At 38.6% G+C, this 19197-nt stretch overlaps 2 protein-coding genes across 2 annotated transcripts in view; one reads left to right on the forward strand and one right to left on the reverse strand.

Moving 5' to 3' along the window:
• Nucleotides 1-10507, forward strand: part of arhgef49 (Rho guanine nucleotide exchange factor 49) — a 15154-nt gene extending 4647 nt beyond the window's left edge. Inside the window, exons 5-6 of the mRNA XM_034077538.2 lie at nucleotides 705-850; nucleotides 7609-10507. Coding sequence (XP_033933429.2) covers nucleotides 705-850; nucleotides 7609-8443 — 981 coding nt within the window. The 3' untranslated portion in view covers nucleotides 8444-10507. The remainder of the gene's footprint in view (nucleotides 1-704; nucleotides 851-7608) is intronic.
• Nucleotides 10508-10885: 378 nt separating this feature from the next.
• tsn (translin) lies at nucleotides 10886-15548 on the reverse strand. The gene is made up of 6 exons (XM_034077537.2): nucleotides 15359-15548; nucleotides 14537-14630; nucleotides 13951-14047; nucleotides 13318-13433; nucleotides 13156-13235; nucleotides 10886-11754 (listed from the first exon to the last, which is right to left on the reverse strand). Exons 1-6 carry the CDS (start codon nucleotides 15422-15424, stop codon nucleotides 11521-11523), a joined length of 687 nt encoding a protein of 228 aa, XP_033933428.1. The 5' UTR covers nucleotides 15425-15548; the 3' UTR covers nucleotides 10886-11520.
• Between the last annotated feature and the right edge of the window lie 3649 nt (nucleotides 15549-19197).

The following is a 19197-nucleotide window of genomic DNA, read 5'->3' on the forward strand; positions in this document are numbered from 1 at the left end:
TGTGTGTGTGTGTGTGTGTGTGTGTGTGTGTGTGTGTGTGTGTGTGTGTGTGTGTGTGTGTGTGTGTGTGTGTGTGTGCGTGCGTGCGTGCGTGCGTGCGTGCGTGCGTGCGTGCGTGCGTGCGTGCGTGCGTGCGTGCGTGCGTGCGTGCGTGCGTCGCTTTAAAGTGTTGCCATGTGTCTATGTGACGTTACCGTGTGCTATACACTGCTTCTCTGAACTGCACACCTACAGACTGGCTTATCAAATTGCTCTTCCTTCGGTCAAGTATATATTTGTATGACAATTAGAGTAAATGCTTGACCTTTGAAACCAAACCAGATCCAGAACTGATACATCATGGACCTCGGGGGGGGGATTGTTTTGTCAAATGCTGTTCCCAACTTGCAGTTCTCCAAAAACATTTCCATTATTGGACTTTACTTTGATAAAGACGATCTAAAACTGTAAAAGCTCCATAACAGCGAATGAATGGATCTCGTGGTGAGATTGTTTCATCGACCAGTCATTTTCCGTTCTTATAGTCGCATCATTTTTACGTTTTAATCAAAATATGGACAATCATTTCTAGTAAAAGCTGTGCAACACACAGTTTGCCACTTCTTCCCTTGCACTCGAGTTAGTGTGTCCTTTTGGGGAAATATGTGGGCGAAGATCTTAAACACTATAATAGACATTAACCATATATGCTGTGGTCCCCCCAGGGAGATGAAGACCTGCTCACGGTGAACATAGGAGAGGTCTTCCTGGAGTTCGTCAACATGCTGCCGGCCTTCCAGACGTACTGCCTGCAGCAGCCCACCTCCGTCAGCCTGCTGAACGCCCTGGAGAAGGAGAAGGAGCTGCTCAGGTACTGATTCTACTTCCTGTTAGTGTGTGCAGAGAAGGACACGCATCCTTTACTCAAGTAGAAGTACAGATACTCGTGTTTAAAAATACTCTGGTAAAAGTAGAAGTACTGACTAAACTTCTTTGCTCAAGTGAAAGTAAAGAAGTATGGGCTTTGAAGTAAAAAGTACCCATAACTAGCAGCTGCTTTAAAGAGTACCTGACCTCCCTTTATATCAATAGATCAATAATGTCATTGTTAGCTAATGAATGTTTCCATGCTGAACAACGGCAACATGACAACGTTTCCATTGGTCCCTCTTCTTTAGAGAAGACCAGGAAGTGATGGATACACGGATCGTGTTCCAACCAATAGGCACGCAGTGACTCTAAAGAATAATGATCACGCACCAACACACATTCAGACTAAAGGAACCAGCTGTTTGGAATATGAGAGAAGTAGAAAGTACAGGTATTTGTGTTCAACATGTAAGAAGTAGAAAGTACAGGTATTTGAGTTCAACATGTGAGAAGTAGAAAGTACAGGTATTTGAGTTCAACATGTAAGAAGTAGAAAGTACAGGTATTTGGGTTCAACATGAGAGAAGTAGAAAGTACAGGTATTTGAGTTCAACATGTAAGAAGTAGAAAGTACAGGTATTTGAGTTCAACATGTAAGAAGTAGAAAGTACAGGTATTTGAGTTCAACATGTAAGAAGTAGAAAGTACAGGTATTTGGGTTCAACATGAGAGAAGTAGAAAGTACAGGTATTTGAGTTCAACATGAGAGAAGTAGAAAGTACAGGTATTTGGGTTCAACATGTAAGAAGTAGAAAGTACAGGTATTTGGGTTCAACATGTAAGAAGTAGAAAGTACAGGTATTTGAGTTCAACATGTAAGAAGTAGAAAGTACAGGTATTTGGGTTCAACATGAGAGAAGTAGAAAGTACAGGTATTTGAGTTCAACATGTGAGAAGTAGAAAGTACAGGTATTTGAGTTCAACATGAGAGAAGTAGAAAGTACAGGTATTTGAGTTCAACATGTAAGAAGTAGAAAGTACAGGTATTTGGGTTCAACATGAGAGAAGTAGAAAGTACAGGTATTTGAGTTCAACATGTAAGAAGTAGAAAGTACAGGTATTTGAGTTCAACATGTAAGAAGTAGAAAGTACAGGTATTTGGGTTCAACATGAGAGAAGTAGAAAGTACAGGTATTTGAGTTCAACATGTGAGAAGTAGAAAGTACAGGTATTTGAGTTCAACATGTAAGAAGTAGAAAGTACAGGTATTTGAGTTCAACATGTAAGAAGTAGAAAGTACAGGTATTTGTGTTCAACATGAGAGAAGTAGAAAGTACAGGTATTTGTGTTCAACATGAGAGAAGTAGAAAGTACAGGTATTTGTGTTCAACATGTGAGAAGTAGAAAGTACAGGTATTTGAGTTCAACATGTAAGAAGTAGAAAGTTCAGGTATTTGAGTTCAACATGTAAGAAGTAGAAAGTACAGGTATTTGTGTTCAACATGTAAGAAGTAGAAAGTACAGGTATTTGTGTTAAACATGTAAGAAGTAGAAAGTACAGGTATTTGGGTTCAACATGTAAGAAGTAGAAAGTACAGGTATTTGTGTTCAACATGTAAGAAGTAGAAAGTACAGGTATTTGTGTTAAACATGTAAGAAGTAGAAAGTACAGGTATTTGGATTCAACATGTAAGAATTAGAAAGTACAGGTATTTGTGTTCAACATGTGAGAAGTAGAAAGTACAGGTATTTGAGTTCAACATGTAAGAAGTAGAAAGTACAGGTATTTGAGTTCAACATGTAAGAAGTAGAAAGTACAGGTATTTGTGTTCAACATGTAAGAAGTAGAAAGTACAGGTATTTGAGTTCAACATGTGAGAAGTAGAAAGTACAGGTATTTGTGTTCAACATGTAAGAAGTAGAAAGTACAGGTATTTGAGTTCAACATGTAAGAAGTAGAAAGTACAGGTATTTGAGTTCAACATGTAAGAAGTAGAAAGTACAGGTATTTGAGTTCAACATGTAAGAAGTAGAAAGTTCAGGTATTTGTGTTAAACATGTAAGAAGTAGAAAGTACAGGTATTTGGGTTCAACATGTAAGAAGTAGAAAGTACAGGTATTTGTGTTCAACATGTGAGAAGTAGAAAGTACAGGTATTTGAGTTCAACATGTTAGAAGTAGAAAGTACAGGTATTTGTGTTCAACATGTAAGAAGTAGAAAGTACAGGTATTTGGGTTCAACATGTAAGAAGTAGAAAGTTCAGGTATTTGAGTTCAACATGTAAGAAGTAGAAAGTACAGGTATGTGTGTTAAACATGTAAGAAGTAGAAAGTACAGGTATTTGGGTTCAACATGTAAGAAGTAGAAAGTACAGGTATTTGTGTTCAACATGTGAGAAGTAGAAAGTACAGGTATTTGAGTTCAACATGTAAGAAGTAGAAAGTACAGGTATTTGAGTTCAACATGTAAGAAGTAGAAAGTACAGGTATTTGTGTTCAACTTGTGAGAAGTAGAAAGTACAGGTATTTGTGTTCAACATGAGAGAAGTAGAAAGTACAGGTATTTGGGTTCAACATGTAAGAAGTAGAAAGTTCAGGTATTTGAGTTCAACATGTAAGAAGTAGAAAGTACAGGTATTTGTGTTAAACATGTAAGAAGTAGAAAGTACAGGTATTTGGGTTCAACATGTAAGAAGTAGAAAGTACAGGTATTTGAGTTCAACATGTAAGAAGTAGAAAGTACAGGTATTTGAGTTCAACATGTAAGAAGTAGAAAGTACAGGTATTTGTGTTCAACATGTGAGAAGTAGAAAGTACAGGTATTTGTGTTCAACATGTAAGAAGTAGAAAGTACAGGTATTTGAGTTCAACATGTGAGAAGTAGAAAGTACAGGTATTTGAGTTCAACATGTAAGAAGTAGAAAGTACAGGTATTTGTGTTCAACATGTAAGAAGTAGAAAGTACAGGTATTTGTGTTCAACATGTAAGAAGTAGAAAGTACAGGTATTTGTGTTCAACATGTAAGAAGTAGAAAGTACAGGTATTTGAGTTCAACATGTAAGAAGTAGAAAGTACAGGTATTTGTGTTCAACATGAGAGAAGTAGAAAGTACAGGTATTTGGGTTCAACATGTAAGAAGTAGAAAGTACAGGTATTTGAGTTCAACATGTAAGAAGTAGAAAGTACAGGTATTTGAGTTCAACATGTAAGAAGTAGAAAGTTCAGGTATTTGTGTTAAACATGTAAGAAGTAGAAAGTACAGGTATTTGGGTTCAACATGTAAGAAGTAGAAAGTACAGGTATTTGTGTTCAACATGTGAGAAGTAGAAAGTACAGGTATTTGAGTTCAACATGTAAGAAGTAGAAAGTACAGGTATTTGTGTTCAACATGTAAGAAGTAGAAAGTACAGGTATTTGAGTTCAACATGTGAGAAGTAGAAAGTACAGGTATTTGAGTTCAACATGTAAGAAGTAGAAAGTACAGGTATTTGTGTTCAAAATGTGAGAAGTAGAAAGTACAGGTATTTGAGTTCAACATGTAAGAAGTAGAAAGTACAGGTATTTGTGTTCAACATGTAAGAAGTAGAAAGTACAGGTATTTGTGTTCAACATGTAAGAAGTAGAAAGTACAGGTATTTGAGTTCAACATGTAAGAAGTAGAAAGTACAGGTATTTGAGTTCAACATGTAAGAAGTAGAAAGTACAGGTATTTGAGTTCAACATGTAAGAAGTAGAAAGTACAGATATTTGTGTTCAACATGTAAGAAGTAGAAAGTACAGGTATTTGAGTTCAACATGTAAGAAGTAGAAAGTACAGGTATTTGAGTTCAACATGTAAGAAGTAGAAAGTACAGGTATTTGAGTTCAACATGTAAGAAGTAGAAAGTACAGGTATTTGTGTTCAAAATGTGAGAAGTAGAAAGTACAGGTATTTGAGTTCAACATGTAAGAAGTAGAAAGTACAGGTATTTGTGTTCAACATGTAAGAAGTAGAAAGTACAGGTATTTGTGTTCAACATGTAAGAAGTAGAAAGTACAGGTATTTGAGTTCAACATGTAAGAAGTAGAAAGTACAGGTATTTGAGTTCAACATGTAAGAAGTAGAAAGTACAGGTATTTGAGTTCAACATGTAAGAAGTAGAAAGTACAGATATTTGTGTTCAACATGTAAGAAGTAGAAAGTACAGATATTTGTGTTCAACATGTAAGAAGTAGAAAGTACAGGTATTTGAGTTCAACATGTAAGAAGTAGAAAGTACAGGTATTTGAGTTCAACATGTAAGAAGTAGAAAGTACAGGTATTTGAGTTCAACATGTAAGAAGTAGAAAGTACAGATATTTGTGTTCAACATGTAAGAAGTAGAAAGTACAGGTATTTGAGTTCAACATGTAAGAAGTAGAAAGTACAGGTATTTGAGTTCAACATGTAAGAAGTAGAAAGTACAGGTATTTGAGTTCAACATGTAAGAAGTAGAAAGTACAGGTATTTGAGTTCAACATGTAAGAAGTAGAAAGTACAGATATTTGTGTTAAACATGTAATAAGTAGAAAGTACAGGTATTTGTGTTCAACATGTAAGAAGTAGAAAGTACAGGTATTTGAGTTCAACATGTAATAAGTAGAAAGTACAGATATTTGTGTTAAACATGTAATAAGTAGAAAGTACAGGTATTTGTGTTCAACATGTAAGAAGTAGAAAGTACAGGTATTTGAGTTCAACATGTAATAAGTAGAAAGTACAGGTATTTGTGTTCAAAATATGAGAAGTAGAAAGTACAGGTATTTGTGTTCAACATGTAAGAAGTAGAAAGTACAGGTATTTGTGTTAAACATGTAAGAAGTAGAAAGTACAGGTATTTGAGTTCAACATGTAAGAAGTAGAAAGTACAGGTATTTGAGTTCAACATGTAAGAAGTAGAAAGTACAGGTATTTGAGTTCAACATGTAAGAAGTAGAAAGTACAGATATTTGTGTTAAACATGTAATAAGTAGAAAGTACAGGTATTTGTGTTCAACATGTAAGAAGTAGAAAGTACAGGTATTTGAGTTCAACATGTAATAAGTAGAAAGTACAGGTATTTGTGTTCAACATGTAAGAAGTAGAAAGTACAGGTATTTGAGTTCAACATGTAATAAGTAGAAAGTACAGGTATTTGTGTTCAAAATATGAGAAGTAGAAAGTACAGGTATTTGTGTTAAACATGTAAGAAGTAGAAAGTACAGGTATTTGTGTTCAACATGTGAGAAGTAGAAAGTGAAAAGTCGTCAGAAAAATAAGTAGTGGAGTAAAGTATTGATACCAGAAAAATGTACTTAAGTACAGTAACGAAGTATTTGTACTCCACTACTTCCCACCTCTGAGTGTGTGAGGGAGATCTTACCCTGGCAGCTTTCTCTAGTTTCGGCCACGGCTGTTCTGTATAATTCTTAAAGGAAAAGACAGTTGGTTATCACTTATTCAGAAGAAGGGCTATTTTAAGAGCAGCGCTGCCATGATTTATATTTTTAGACAGAACCACCGCTCACCCATGAGTCGAGACTTCCTGTGATTCCCGTTAATCAACTTTTTAAGAGTTTTCCCAGGACAAGCACAGAATGTCTCCAGTTTAAAGGCGACGTATCATTACAAATATGGACATAAATTGGTGTATCTGGAGTGCTTAGCATAAAATGATATACACTTTTTTTCTGCTAAAAGGATCTAATCTATTTATATATTTAATCTAGCCATCATCAGATATTTGTACAGCTAACAAGACATATATACGTTTGGTAGGGAGTTTGGGAATGTTAGTTAATGGTAGCTTTAACATTTGACAGTTTGCCTAAACCCAAGAGTGTATGTTGTGACAAAAAAATCTGACGAGTTCATCTCCACTTTCTCTCATTGGAGTTAAAGGGGCCCTATTATGCTAATTTTCAGGTTTCATATTTATATTTAGCTCCTCGACTGGGACATGTCTCCATGCTTTAATGTTCAAAAAGCTCTTTATTTTTCTCATACTGCCTGTGCTGCAGCACCTCTTTTCACCCTCTGTCTGAAACCAGAGCCCAGTCTGCTCTGATTGGTTAGCTGGCCGGCTCTGTTGTGATTAGTCAATCGCTTAAAGATGTCCCGCCCCTTAGCCTATCACCTACAATGTGTTGGAGCGCTAGCCAATAGAAGCGCGAGGGTTACAGAGTGATCTCATTATGTCACAAAGTAAGCAAAGGAGTCCAATAGAGGAAACTCCCTCTCGAGTCAACACAGGGATTTTAGACTTTGCAGACCACACACAAAAACCTGAAAGACCTTAAAGCATGTTAACACAGGGGTGTCAAACTCAATTTCATCGCGGGCCACATTCGCATAATGGTTGCACTCAAAGGGCCGGTTGTAACGATATAAATATATAATATATATAAAATAATGTATTATATTACATTATTGCCTCTGAATTGGATTATTATCGGATAGGGTAATAACTTAGTAATTAACTACTGAAAGCAGAAGTCCAGGGCAAATAATTGCAAGTCTCTTCAGTGTGCATGCCACAAAATGAGATGCATTGTGGGACATGTAGTTTATGGGCAACCTGCTTCTGTAAAGTGGCATGTAACCGTATAATAAACTTATTATATTCTTTGCAAGCTCTTGCAGGGCCACATAAAATGAAGTCGCGGGCCGGATTTGGCCCCCGGGCCTTGAGTGTGACACCCCTGTGTTAACAGATTCTTGTAAAACCCCCCTTTAATTTTCTCTGGTTCTCTCTCTGTAGGATCTTCCTGGATGTTTCCCAGAACGACAACACCGCGCTGCGTCGTATGAACCTGCGCTCCTTCCTCATGGCGCCCCTGCAGCGCGTGACCAAATACCCGCTGCTCCTGAGCCGAATCATCAAGGTCACCCCCGAGTGCTACCCCGACTACTCCCGTCTCCGCGAGGCCAAGAGTCGCGTGGAGTCCCACCTGGAGCACATCAACATGAAGACCAAGCAGGAGGGCAACGGCGTCACCTGGTCGCTGCGCTCGTTCCGCCGCGACAGCCGCAAGAACCGCGAGGTCATCAACATCGAGATGAGGGAGGTGTCCATGAAGACGGTGGGCTGGGCGAGAGAAAACACCCGATTTGTGATGGAGGGTCCGCTGCAGCTGTCCCAACCGGCGGACGGGCAGTGGGTGAAGAAGGGCAGCAAGGCGCTCAAGTTTCAAAACGTCCAGAGTCTCCTGATGGTGAGGATACAGCGGGCCGGAGAAGCCCCAGGACAAGGCAGCGATTTGGGGGCTCGGGGGGATCAGGGAGAGGGTGGAGGGGACTGTATTCGAGATGGAGTTCTGGTTATCATCAAGGATAAAAGCAGCGGGAAGTTTGCGGTGCTGAGAGAGCCGATCCGCCTGGGAAACTGCGTGGTGTCTACAGACCCGGACTGCGAGGACACGTTCGAGGTGCTTGATATTCGGCGGGAATCTTTCGTTTTTCGCGCCTCAGACAAATCCCGCACCCAGCAGTGGTTCCACCAGATTAAGAGATACACTCGAGATTTGGGCACGTGGAGGAAAAGACGCAACGCTTTGCCCAACATCATGATCAACACGAACCAGACGCGCTCCTGAGAATAACTTTGCTACTCTGTAAATACCCCTTCTTACTGCGAACTGACAACGAGAAGTATTTCCGAGTGTTAAAACATGTTAGATTTCAGTTAAAAAAAGAAAATCTCAAACTCACCGAAGAGCACTTTTTACTTACAAAGCTACAAGTGCGCCATACTGTCAAAAAAATCATGTGTGAAGATTTCAAAGAAGATTCTTGGACTACCAAAAAAACTTGGGCTGTGCTCGTCAGCCTTGATTGTAAAGACTGTTTGCTCCTGGAGAAACGAGCGCCGTGTTTTCATTGAAAAAAAGAAGGTGTGTCTGTTGAAAAGCACGACTGAAAATGGCTGAAAAGAAAAATTGTAATGTAATTTCTTTTTTATACAAGGCGTAAAATGGGGGAAATGTTTGTTTTTGGTAATGTAGAGATGGAGCTTTGTTCAGTGGTTTCTGTTTGTGTTCACTGCCCTCTCCTGTCTGTGTGCCGCCCTCTAGCGTCCGTCGGCGGTACTGCAACGTTCACTGCCAGAGATGCAGCAGGGCAAACCTCCCGTGTGTTTAACAAGAACTCATAACAGCAATAATCTCTGCCAGTTATACAATGAGTAGCTACTGTACATGCATTTATTATCCCATCGTTTCCTTCGTCAGAGTCTTACAACTGATCATGTATGTTGGCGTCATTAACTTCATAATAACCCTGACCTGATAATCTTTTTTTAAAAGCAGTTTATGGGCAGTCTAGTAATCTCCTTTAACAGTTTCCTGTTAACATCATGTCACAAAGTCAAACACTGCAGTTTTGTCACTGTGTGTCGAGCGCAGAGATTTTCAACCTTGCTTTCATGCACTAACCAAGACATTGGACAGATATATTGATATGTGTTTGATGTATGCAAAACTAATTTATTTGCCTTTTATACTAATCGGATAAATCGGTCAAAACATTGAAAATATAAAGGCTGAAAAATGCCCAGACCCTGAGAACAGTCTGGTCATTTCCTGTATTGTTTATTAAAAACGGCAAATTATAATCAAGAACGTGAAGAGAAGAGGCACATTTTACATTAATTATTTAAACAGTTAGTCATCAAAGTTATTGATTTTGTGTCAATTAACAAATCTAGCAGTGCTTTATGTATTTATTACTATCATTATTCCATGGAATGCTCTCAACGTCCCGATAGCAATGAATATATGAAATGCTTTGACAATAAATACATTTAAAAATGCATCTGTGGAAGCCGTGGTGCTGTAAAAAGCACGACCAATCATCTGAGCCGGCCCGGCTACAGTAACTGGATGGCCTACCTGCCTGTCAGCCTTCCATCTCGTGCACAAACTGATCTCGTGTCCTCATTGGTCATGTGCGCGTTCGTGTATGTTGGAGGAGGGGCTCTGTGAGGAAGTCTGAAGGAAGGGGCAGATTTATTTCGGCTGCGTACTTTTAAATTCTAGCGCACTCGAGCTAGTTTCTCCATTCTTACCTACCCTACCTTTTAGTACATTTAGTTAAAATTAAATAGATAAGGTTTGAAATATGTCACACAATGACTCTATTCCCATTAAGCAAATTGGCACAGCAATAAATCCCCCCACCATTTTAAGGTTGAAAAACTCTGCTTACTTGACTTTAAAAATATATCTCGACCATCTGGTTCCAGCACGGTGTGATTTTGTGACCTAGCGATGAGCTGTTGTGCCTTGGTACTTATTACTGTTATTCTAAAACGTACTGAATATTTGCAGCCTGTCACAGTAGCATTTACCTCCGACATGCGGACCACACTACCTGTCGGCACTTCACTTTACAGGCACCATAATTACTCCTCTGACCCTGGCTTCTTTTACCGTTTTTTATTTATTTATGAAGGCTTTATTTTTGTTGAATGCACTTTATTATAAGTCAGTACTTACGCAGCTGTGTTCAGCCGGTGGAGACAAGTCATCAAACCAAAACCACTTTAAGTCTGAAACTGTTTTACGTTATTGATGAAGTAGCACTACAAGAGGTAGCGAATCACTGTTTCGGAGGGCAGGGAGCTCAGAGTAAAAACAAAAACCAAGCCTGCATTCGGTTTCTTTTGTTTTCCTCATTTAAAAGACCCGATGTATTATTTCCCCAATGTAATATATTGTGAAATATATTAAAAGATTTTAAACATGACATGATGTGTTCATTTTATGACGAATAGAAATATAATTACAGTAATTTTTAAGCATCTTTAAGACAACTGGTTCAACGACAGGAATACAGACGGCACAAGTCAAATGCACTCCAGGAATCAAAAAAGAAGATGGAAAGAAAGTGGATTATTTTTCTAGAAAACACAACCTAGCTCGACTACAGCACAGAAGCATTGGATGCCAACAGCAAACCTTCAAGACATTCCTCAAAGTGGAAAAGAAAGGAAAGCATCACATGCAGTACATTGTGTTTGCAAAATGATTTCCAAAAAGTCTCAAACAACATATTTATTGGCACTGTTCCGCAAGAAAGAATGACAAGAAAAAGGAATGTCCCTAGCTTTACCACGTGTAGTGCGTCTGTGTGTTTTCTTTGGCTCTCGCACTCCTGGAGCCACAGTTATAAAAAATAAAAAGGTATATGCAGATTTATCTTACCGATCAAAATCCAAACCAAGGCTACATTATGAAAATCTAGTCTGAATGCTTGTTTCTTTCTTTGTTCCGATTGAATCGTTGTATCAAATATTTCCTTCATCTATAAGGCTCCCAGGTCTCAGTTTGGATTCAACCATAACTCAGAAGCCTAAGAAATACCACCAGGCGCCAACTCAACGCCAACACATTTTGTTTTGACAAATAAACAAACCTGAGCGCCCGTCGTCTTGAAATCAAACATCAATTTACTAACAATAAACGGTTGCAGTGAAACCGTCACAGATGAAACCGAGAACACAGATTTAAAAACAACAAACTGAACCTGCGATCTTGAACGAGGCCTCTGGCATCCATCTAAAGCACCTTTCATGCACACACACACACACACACACAGCCAGTCCTCAGCTGCCGGAGCCTCAGGTTAGAGATCCCTGGGTCGTGCCTTGCAGGCGGGGTGAGGCTCAGCTTCTCTACTTGTCTCCTCCGGTGGTCTCGGCCTCCTTGGTGAGCCCCCGGATGGACAGGTCGTACACCACCTCCTCGATCTTCTTCACGTCGTACTTCAGGCCGTCGTAGCGTTTCCGCAGCGGGTCGTTCTTCAGGTTCAGAAGACGGAAGCCCGAGTCCAGCTCGTTGATGAAGTTGGAGATGCGGAGCGGCCGGGTGTAGTCTCCGGACGTGACGCTGTTTACCGCCAACCGTGACTGCAGGAGAAATATAAAATATAATCACAAGTTAACCCCAGAGGGACTCAACGTACATGCAACGATCTGTTTCCTATTGAGAAGTCATTTTAGATGAAGTCCACAAAAGCTTTTAAGGCTTAAACGCAATGGAAACCAAAACTCTAAGTATCAATCATCGTTGCCCTTAATTGGAATTTGTCAACAACCAATTTGCACATTTTACAAAGTGCATTTAACCCGTTCTATCATAGCCAGACATTATCATCAGATGTTCTACCTTCTTCCAACAGTCCTTGAGCCGATGGGTCCTGCAGAGTTCTGTCATGAACAGTACCCTAATCTGAAGCTTCAAAATGGGATATTTAATCTAAATCTCTCATTTAAAGTTCTGTCCAAAATAAGGTGTTTTTATTTCCAGATCCTTTGAGACACTTCAAATCAACAGATGCTCGATTCTGTCACGAAAAGCAGCCAAATCAAAGCTACATTTAGCACTTTATAGAACATCTCGTCTAAAACCCTGCCAAAAATAACCAGTAATGTCATGTTTTTTATAACTGCCCGTGGAATCCCTATTTTCTTCGAATACTGATTAGGACTGTTGTATCAGGCTGTGTTAGTTTACCTAATAAACTAGTTCTCACTATGTCTTGACCTCTCCTATAGCACGCATTGCCATGAAGGAATGAATGAATGGATGAATGTTCTATATTATTGTAATGACTGATTGACCCCAGCAGTATTGTTTTAGAGTTGTTTAACTGCTATGCCTGCCATCTCTGCTCTGCGTGGTTCTGTAGTGCCCAGAGTCTGTCTTGTTATTTCCTTCCCCCCAGGAAGCCTTTTGCCTCCTCAGGGCATCATTGAAAATAAGAATTTCTTCTTAATTGATTTTCCTGGCTAACTGAAGGTTCTACTAGGGCTGTGCAATTAATCGTATTTTAAATCGCAATTACGATTTTGGCCTGCCACAATTACGAAAACAACATAATCGAAAAAAACGATTATTTAGCTTTGCTAGGTTGTGCAGTGCACTGCAACATATTTATCATATTTATATATGTTTAGTAGCTTGTTGAAGTGCGCTCCAAAAATATTTGTTGATCTTGTTTATTGGTATTTAGTATTTTGATATTATTTATTTAAATATAAATGTATCATTTATTTTATTTATTCGTTTTTCAGTTGAAATCTACGTTCAGGGTGATCAACAGTTAAAAAGATACTGTTCAAATTATTATTTTAATTTGTTTTAAAGTTCAATAAATGGATGTTTTCAAAGTCAATGAATAATCGTATTTAATAACCGTGATATCAATTATTGACCAAAATAATCGTGATTATGATTTTTGCCATAATCGCACAGCCCTAGGTTTTAGTACGACTAGTACGAACATCAGAGATCAACATCACGCTCACCAGTTCACTCGCCATGATCAGCACTCCTGCCAGGTAGTCCTCCACGTCCAGGTGGAAGCCTTTCTCTCGCACCACCTCAACTGTGGAGAGCAAAGGGAAGAGAGAGAGTGAAGCAGCATCCCTCAGTAACGCCTACACACCAACACACTGAAATATACTTACTGCCGAGGATCTTAGCCACTTCCTCCCGGATCACTAGAGCCTCCGTCTCCAGGTAGACGACGAAGGTCGCCAGGAAGACCAAGCGCTGCAGGACAAACCGCCAGTGCTCATGGAACCTGGAGTGGGATCAAACAGAAAACAAGAGTTATGTCTTCTTTTATATCACCTTATTTTGCCTCGATATTCAATTCAGCATCAATTCTACTTTGCAGGGGTTTCTGGGTAAATGCATTAGACAAATTGTAAATGGCGACACAATTAAAAGATATATAAAACCCCTAGTGGAGTCTACTGATCAACATATTGGACTTTTCTAAATTGCATCTCACAAAAATAGTTTTTTGATTATAGGAGAGTAATGTTTAGCTTGTGAGCTTGTTGCTGACTAAGTAAGATGTGAATTCCAGTGGATACCAAGGAAGGAATTCTTAAAATGATAAATGCTTCAGATCCATAGGAATTAGTGTTCCGTTTGCTGAACTCACAAAAACACGTTCGGTGCATTTCTGCAGATCACCTGTATTTTAAACGATACTTACTCTTTTGAATGATAGCCGTTCCAATCACTAATGAAAGTGTGAATTGAATGATTGTGAGAAGCAAACTTCACACACTGTGCCGAGTGGATCCTACCTGTAGTACTGCTCCATAGGGAATTTGGTTTTGAGGTCGGCAATCGTGGTCCGGACCGTGCAGAACAACTCCCGGGCCCTCGCACATTTACTGGGAACTAACGGGAGGAAATCAACGTTAACATTATGTTGGGAAAATACTGAATGTCCTCTTCCAACATGAGAGTAACATGATAACAAAGGTATCCCAACTGCAGCTGTGAACTTGACAGGATGCTTGATGACCTGGAAGAGCATCAGGACTGTTTGAGGCAGGTGATAGCTCTGTGATTAACATGATGACTCAGCCTCTATGGAGAGAGACATCAAGCATGCTCATTTCTGACATGGAGCTCATCTGAAGTAAACATTGAATACTGCTTTCTACTCCTCCATCTTGAGACTGTGTGACTCCCTCTCTTGGATATCAGCTTGTGAAGGACACTGCTCAGGAACTAGTGAATGCTCTGTATGTGATGCTACTTCCATTCTGGAGAGGATCACAGATGCATGGATCCTGAGATTGAAGCTCAAGCCGGTGACGAGTGATGTTTTTCTAACACAAGTCAACAAGATGCATCGAGTCCCAGTGAAAACAGGATGCTTACTTTCTTTGAATCCAGAGGGCTGGTGCACGCTTTGGAGAACCGTAAGTATTTCTCTGGCAGTCTGCTCCAGCATCTGGACCACCTTACGGATATCCTGCAGCAAAGTTCAACCAAATCTTAAGTCAATACAACATGTTTTCTATTAACAGAAATACAAATGGATGTGCCTTAAAGTGTCAAATAAACACTATATATGAAGTCTTTCACACTGCATTTAGTTATCAGAATCAGACTAATTACAAAGTGGGTTTACACATACGAGGAATTTGCTTTGGTGTAAATACTAAGACACAGAAAGAAGAATACTTTTTATTTTAAAGTAGCGAAAAACGGTTATGCACTAAAAACACATTATGTCTATGTGCACAGCTGCTTCGCAATGACACAGTATGCTATATTAAGGTCAGATCAATTAAAGGTCATTACTTTGAATTCAGCCTTTCTTATTACTTTAGCATTTTCAAGATTCATTCAATTCAAGATTCAATGCTTTATTGTCATGTGCACAGTAGCTACAGTGTAGATAAGGCAATGGAAGACTTGAGTCACAGGCTCCTCCAACAATGCAACATATAGGACAAAGAACACATAAGACTAATACACAGATAAGCAGTGTATTTTGATCAAAATTACTTGAGTAAATCTAGTTACTTAACACCTCTGCTCAAATGAAATAAATAGAAACGAGTTTGTGATAATATGATTTATATACATATCATGTACTCCTATGAACCTGAATGTGTATTCATTGTGTTGACAGGATTCCGGTTAGCCGATAGCTAGCTGCGGAATATATATTAATATATTCATTAATATTGTTACCTCTCTGATGTCCTGGTCGGCGCTCAGGAAGCCCTGGATGTGACTGAACATCTCGGTGACAGACATTTCTGATTTTAGTCAAATGTTAATTAAGATACTGAAGATGAAACGTGTGCAGCAGCTAAGCTAAGAAGCTAACACATAAACATCAACGTGCGGCTGGAAGCTGGAAGAGGAACCGCCTGCTTTATGTGGCGCGCGGAGATGATGTCATCATATCCAACGTCACGCTGAATTATATTTGTTTCATCATCTAGTTTAGTTTATTACTTATTCAAGCATTATGTGTATTTTATTGTTGTGTTTCATGTGTTTGTTGTAAAGCACTGGTGGTAATATGTGCTATAAAAAATAACCTTTGGTACAATTATGATTATTATAAGATCATACTATCAAAATAATGTAATACAATGTTTGTAGATAGATAGATAGATAGATAGATAGATAGATAGATAGATAGATAGATAGATAGATAGATAGATAGATAGATAGATAGATAGATAGATAGATAGATAGATAGATAGATAGATAGAGGTTGGTAGGTAGGTTGGTAGGTAGATAGAGGTTGGTAGGTAGGTAGGTAGGTAGGTAGGTAGGTAGGTAGGTAGGTAGGTAGGTAGGTAGGTAGGTAGGTAGGTAGGTAGGTAGGTAGGTAGGTAGGTAGGTAGGTAGGTAGGTAGGTAGGTAGGTAGGTAGGTAGGTAGGTAGGTAGGTAGGTAGGTAGGTAGGTAGGTAGGCAGGCAGGCAGGCAGGCAGGCAGGCAGGCAGGCAGGCAGGCAGGCAGGCAGGCAGGCAGGCAGGCAGGCAGACAGGCAGACAGGCAGGCAGGCAGACAGACCAATGACTGGGAAACCATGGTTCTTATTTCCAGGCAGGTATGTGTTGGCGTGATGAACAGAAACAGGATGTGATGACTCTTCTTGTTCTGTCTGGTTTTAACAGAGATTCTGCATTACCTCATCCCTCCTGCTGATGGAGCCAGAGCATCTCTCTTCCTCATGTTGCCTTCAGGTGCTGCTGGAAAAACTACAGCTGTTCTCTTTAGGTTTTATTCTCATATGCACAAAGCTACAGTGTAGAAATGGCAATTAAATTATTCTGACCTGAGCTCCTCCAACAATGCAACATATATAATAAAATACAAAATAAAAAGTAGTGCAAAAAGTCTATATACATGTCAATAGAATATAGGATATGTACATACATCCATATACATCCTTGATAATAATTGACAACACAAATATTATCACACTTTATGCTTTTTAGCAGATTGTTTTATTTGTTTGTTCACTAATCACCATTTACTTATAACTTAGGGAAACAAGTTGTATTCTTACTGGACTCTAGGCTCATCTAAACGTCTCACAAACAGATGCATTTCTGACATAAAAATACATTTAAATAAGTACATTTATACTGACATTAATTATAAATACTCAAAGTATGTCACTACATTATGTTTTATTTACAAGATAAGTCAAACATGTGACTTGTTGTGACCATAGTGGGATAGTAGTTAATTAACTTTATTGAATAATATATTCATCTTGATCCTTATTCGGCATCTTTTCATACATATAATAAGACTAAGAAAATACGATCTTGTTTTTGAATACCACTCTTAAAAATGTTTTGATTTTAAAACATAACAAAAAGTGTTTCTGAAATAAATGACATACCCCACCTTTAAAGATCTGATATAATGAATAAATCACTGTTGGCAAATTATAACAATTGTTAAGAGAATTTTAGAGTCCATTACCCTTGACTTACCTCCATTTTAAAATGCTGAGAAAATAATTTAAAAAACCTCCATAATCAATAACATGCCTAAAAAGATTGATCCAATTATTTGGGATTGCATTGGTTGCAAGACTGCCTTAACTGTGCAATAACTGGCATTTAATTGTATATTTAAACTATTTCCAGAATTAATTATTGGACAATGTTATACTAATTGTATATTCCCAGATTGTAGTACAATGTACATATTTTTTGCATTACTATTTCCAATAAGTCTATATTTATATGCAGAGGTGGGAGAAGTACTCAGATCTTGTAATTAAGTAAAGTAGAAGTACCAGAGTGTAGGAATACTCTGTTACAAGTAAAAGTATTAGCATCAAAATGAACTTAAAGTACAACAAATAAATGTACTATATTCATTCTTAAATTAAGTAATTGTAAAGCAACACAATTTCCCCAGGGTATCAATTAGTAATTCATTATTATTATTATTTAAGTGAGCTGATGTGAGAGGATAAATAAAGCTTCGAACACTTTTTCAATAAAATGACATGCCTTCGCTACCGATGTGTGCAGTTTGTTTAAAGGTCTGGCAGAAAGGGAGCCCGAACACTTGAGTATTTCCATTGTATGCTACTTTGTACTTCTACTCCACTACAATTCAGAGACAACGTGTTTACTGTTTTCACCACATTTATTTATACCTTTAGTTACTTTGCAGATTTGGATTATTGATGTGAAATCAACACTTAGATCAGACTTTACCTCGAGTAAATCCACAAGCTACCCTGAGGTATACAAAGTAACTCAAACTAGCTGCACCTTTACCAGCTTTGATATAAATAATTATATTCAAAACATGATATTATTCTGAAATGGGACAATCGGCATAGAGTATACTTTTGGTACTGTAAGTATATTTCATGCCAATACTTTTACTTGAGTAACACTTTGAATGCAGGACTTTGACTTGTACCAGAGTATTCCAGTTCTCCCACCTGAATACACCTGTGTCCCCAGTGTCTAATTAGGAGCAGACCAGCCTTGAACAAACAACACCTCGGTTAAATCCTTAGTGGGCTTCTTTCTTTAAACAGCATCACAGTACATTATAAAACTGACCTGTAATTTAAGACATAAAATGCATAAGGATAACTTATTTAATCGTTTTAACCGCTTTGTTTGAGGCGTAAACTCCAATCAATGGAAAAAGCACAAAGTGACAACGGTTTGATAAATAGGGGAGACCTTTGAACTGCAGATAAAACAGCAAGTGATTTTTCAACATTGTTTGTAAAATACTTACTTAATCCAAGATGAAAGGACACCGAGCAGAAGCTGAGTCTGAAGCGGCAGAAGAACAAATATTATCCAGGAGCCGTGAGGTCCTACCGACAGGTACAGCCAAACATCATTTAGCTTCCCGCCGCATCTTTTCACTAAAGGAGCTTACACGTGCGTTGACGCTTGGCGGTGGGCGTGTCCGAAGCTTGGGGAACTGGGCCAGCGATGCACGCGCATGCAGGTGCAGCTCTCTACCAGACTGTGGGAAAAGCTCTGTTCATAGGTCAGGTGATCACTTCACGGTCCACAGCATGCATTAGGAGGCCACGCCCAGTGCGTCTGAGACAGGTTTATTCAACGTTTGACAGGAAACACGATGTACAAATGATTTAAGACCAATTGTCTCTTGACAATATCACCAGGAGGGTACATGAGCACAGTGTTCAGATCAGTAAAGCTCCTGTTTCTTTAATGTATTGCATCTCGTGCAGGCTTTTTTCCCTAGCCAGGTTAGTTATGACAGAAAAAATAATAATAAACACAAATCAGACAATCACAGAAAATAGAAAAAAAAGACAAATAACTCCTATACAATGGAAAAGGCCTGTTATTTTTTTCTCATCCTAACCAAACCATGCAAATGTGATGAGCTTTGTTTTTCAGATAAAAGCACTTTACATGGAAATGAAAAAAACAATCAGCAAATTAATGGATAAAGCTTCCAAAGCATGATTTTTGTTGTCGTCCTGAGTACTTTGCGATATAAGGCAAAGTGGGTATTTGCTGTGGCTCAACCTCAGAAACACTTG

The sequence above is a fragment of the Pseudochaenichthys georgianus genome, unplaced genomic scaffold, assembly GCF_902827115.2.
Source record: "Pseudochaenichthys georgianus unplaced genomic scaffold, fPseGeo1.2 scaffold_1683_arrow_ctg1, whole genome shotgun sequence".
Taxonomy (NCBI): Eukaryota; Metazoa; Chordata; class Actinopteri; order Perciformes; family Channichthyidae; genus Pseudochaenichthys; species Pseudochaenichthys georgianus.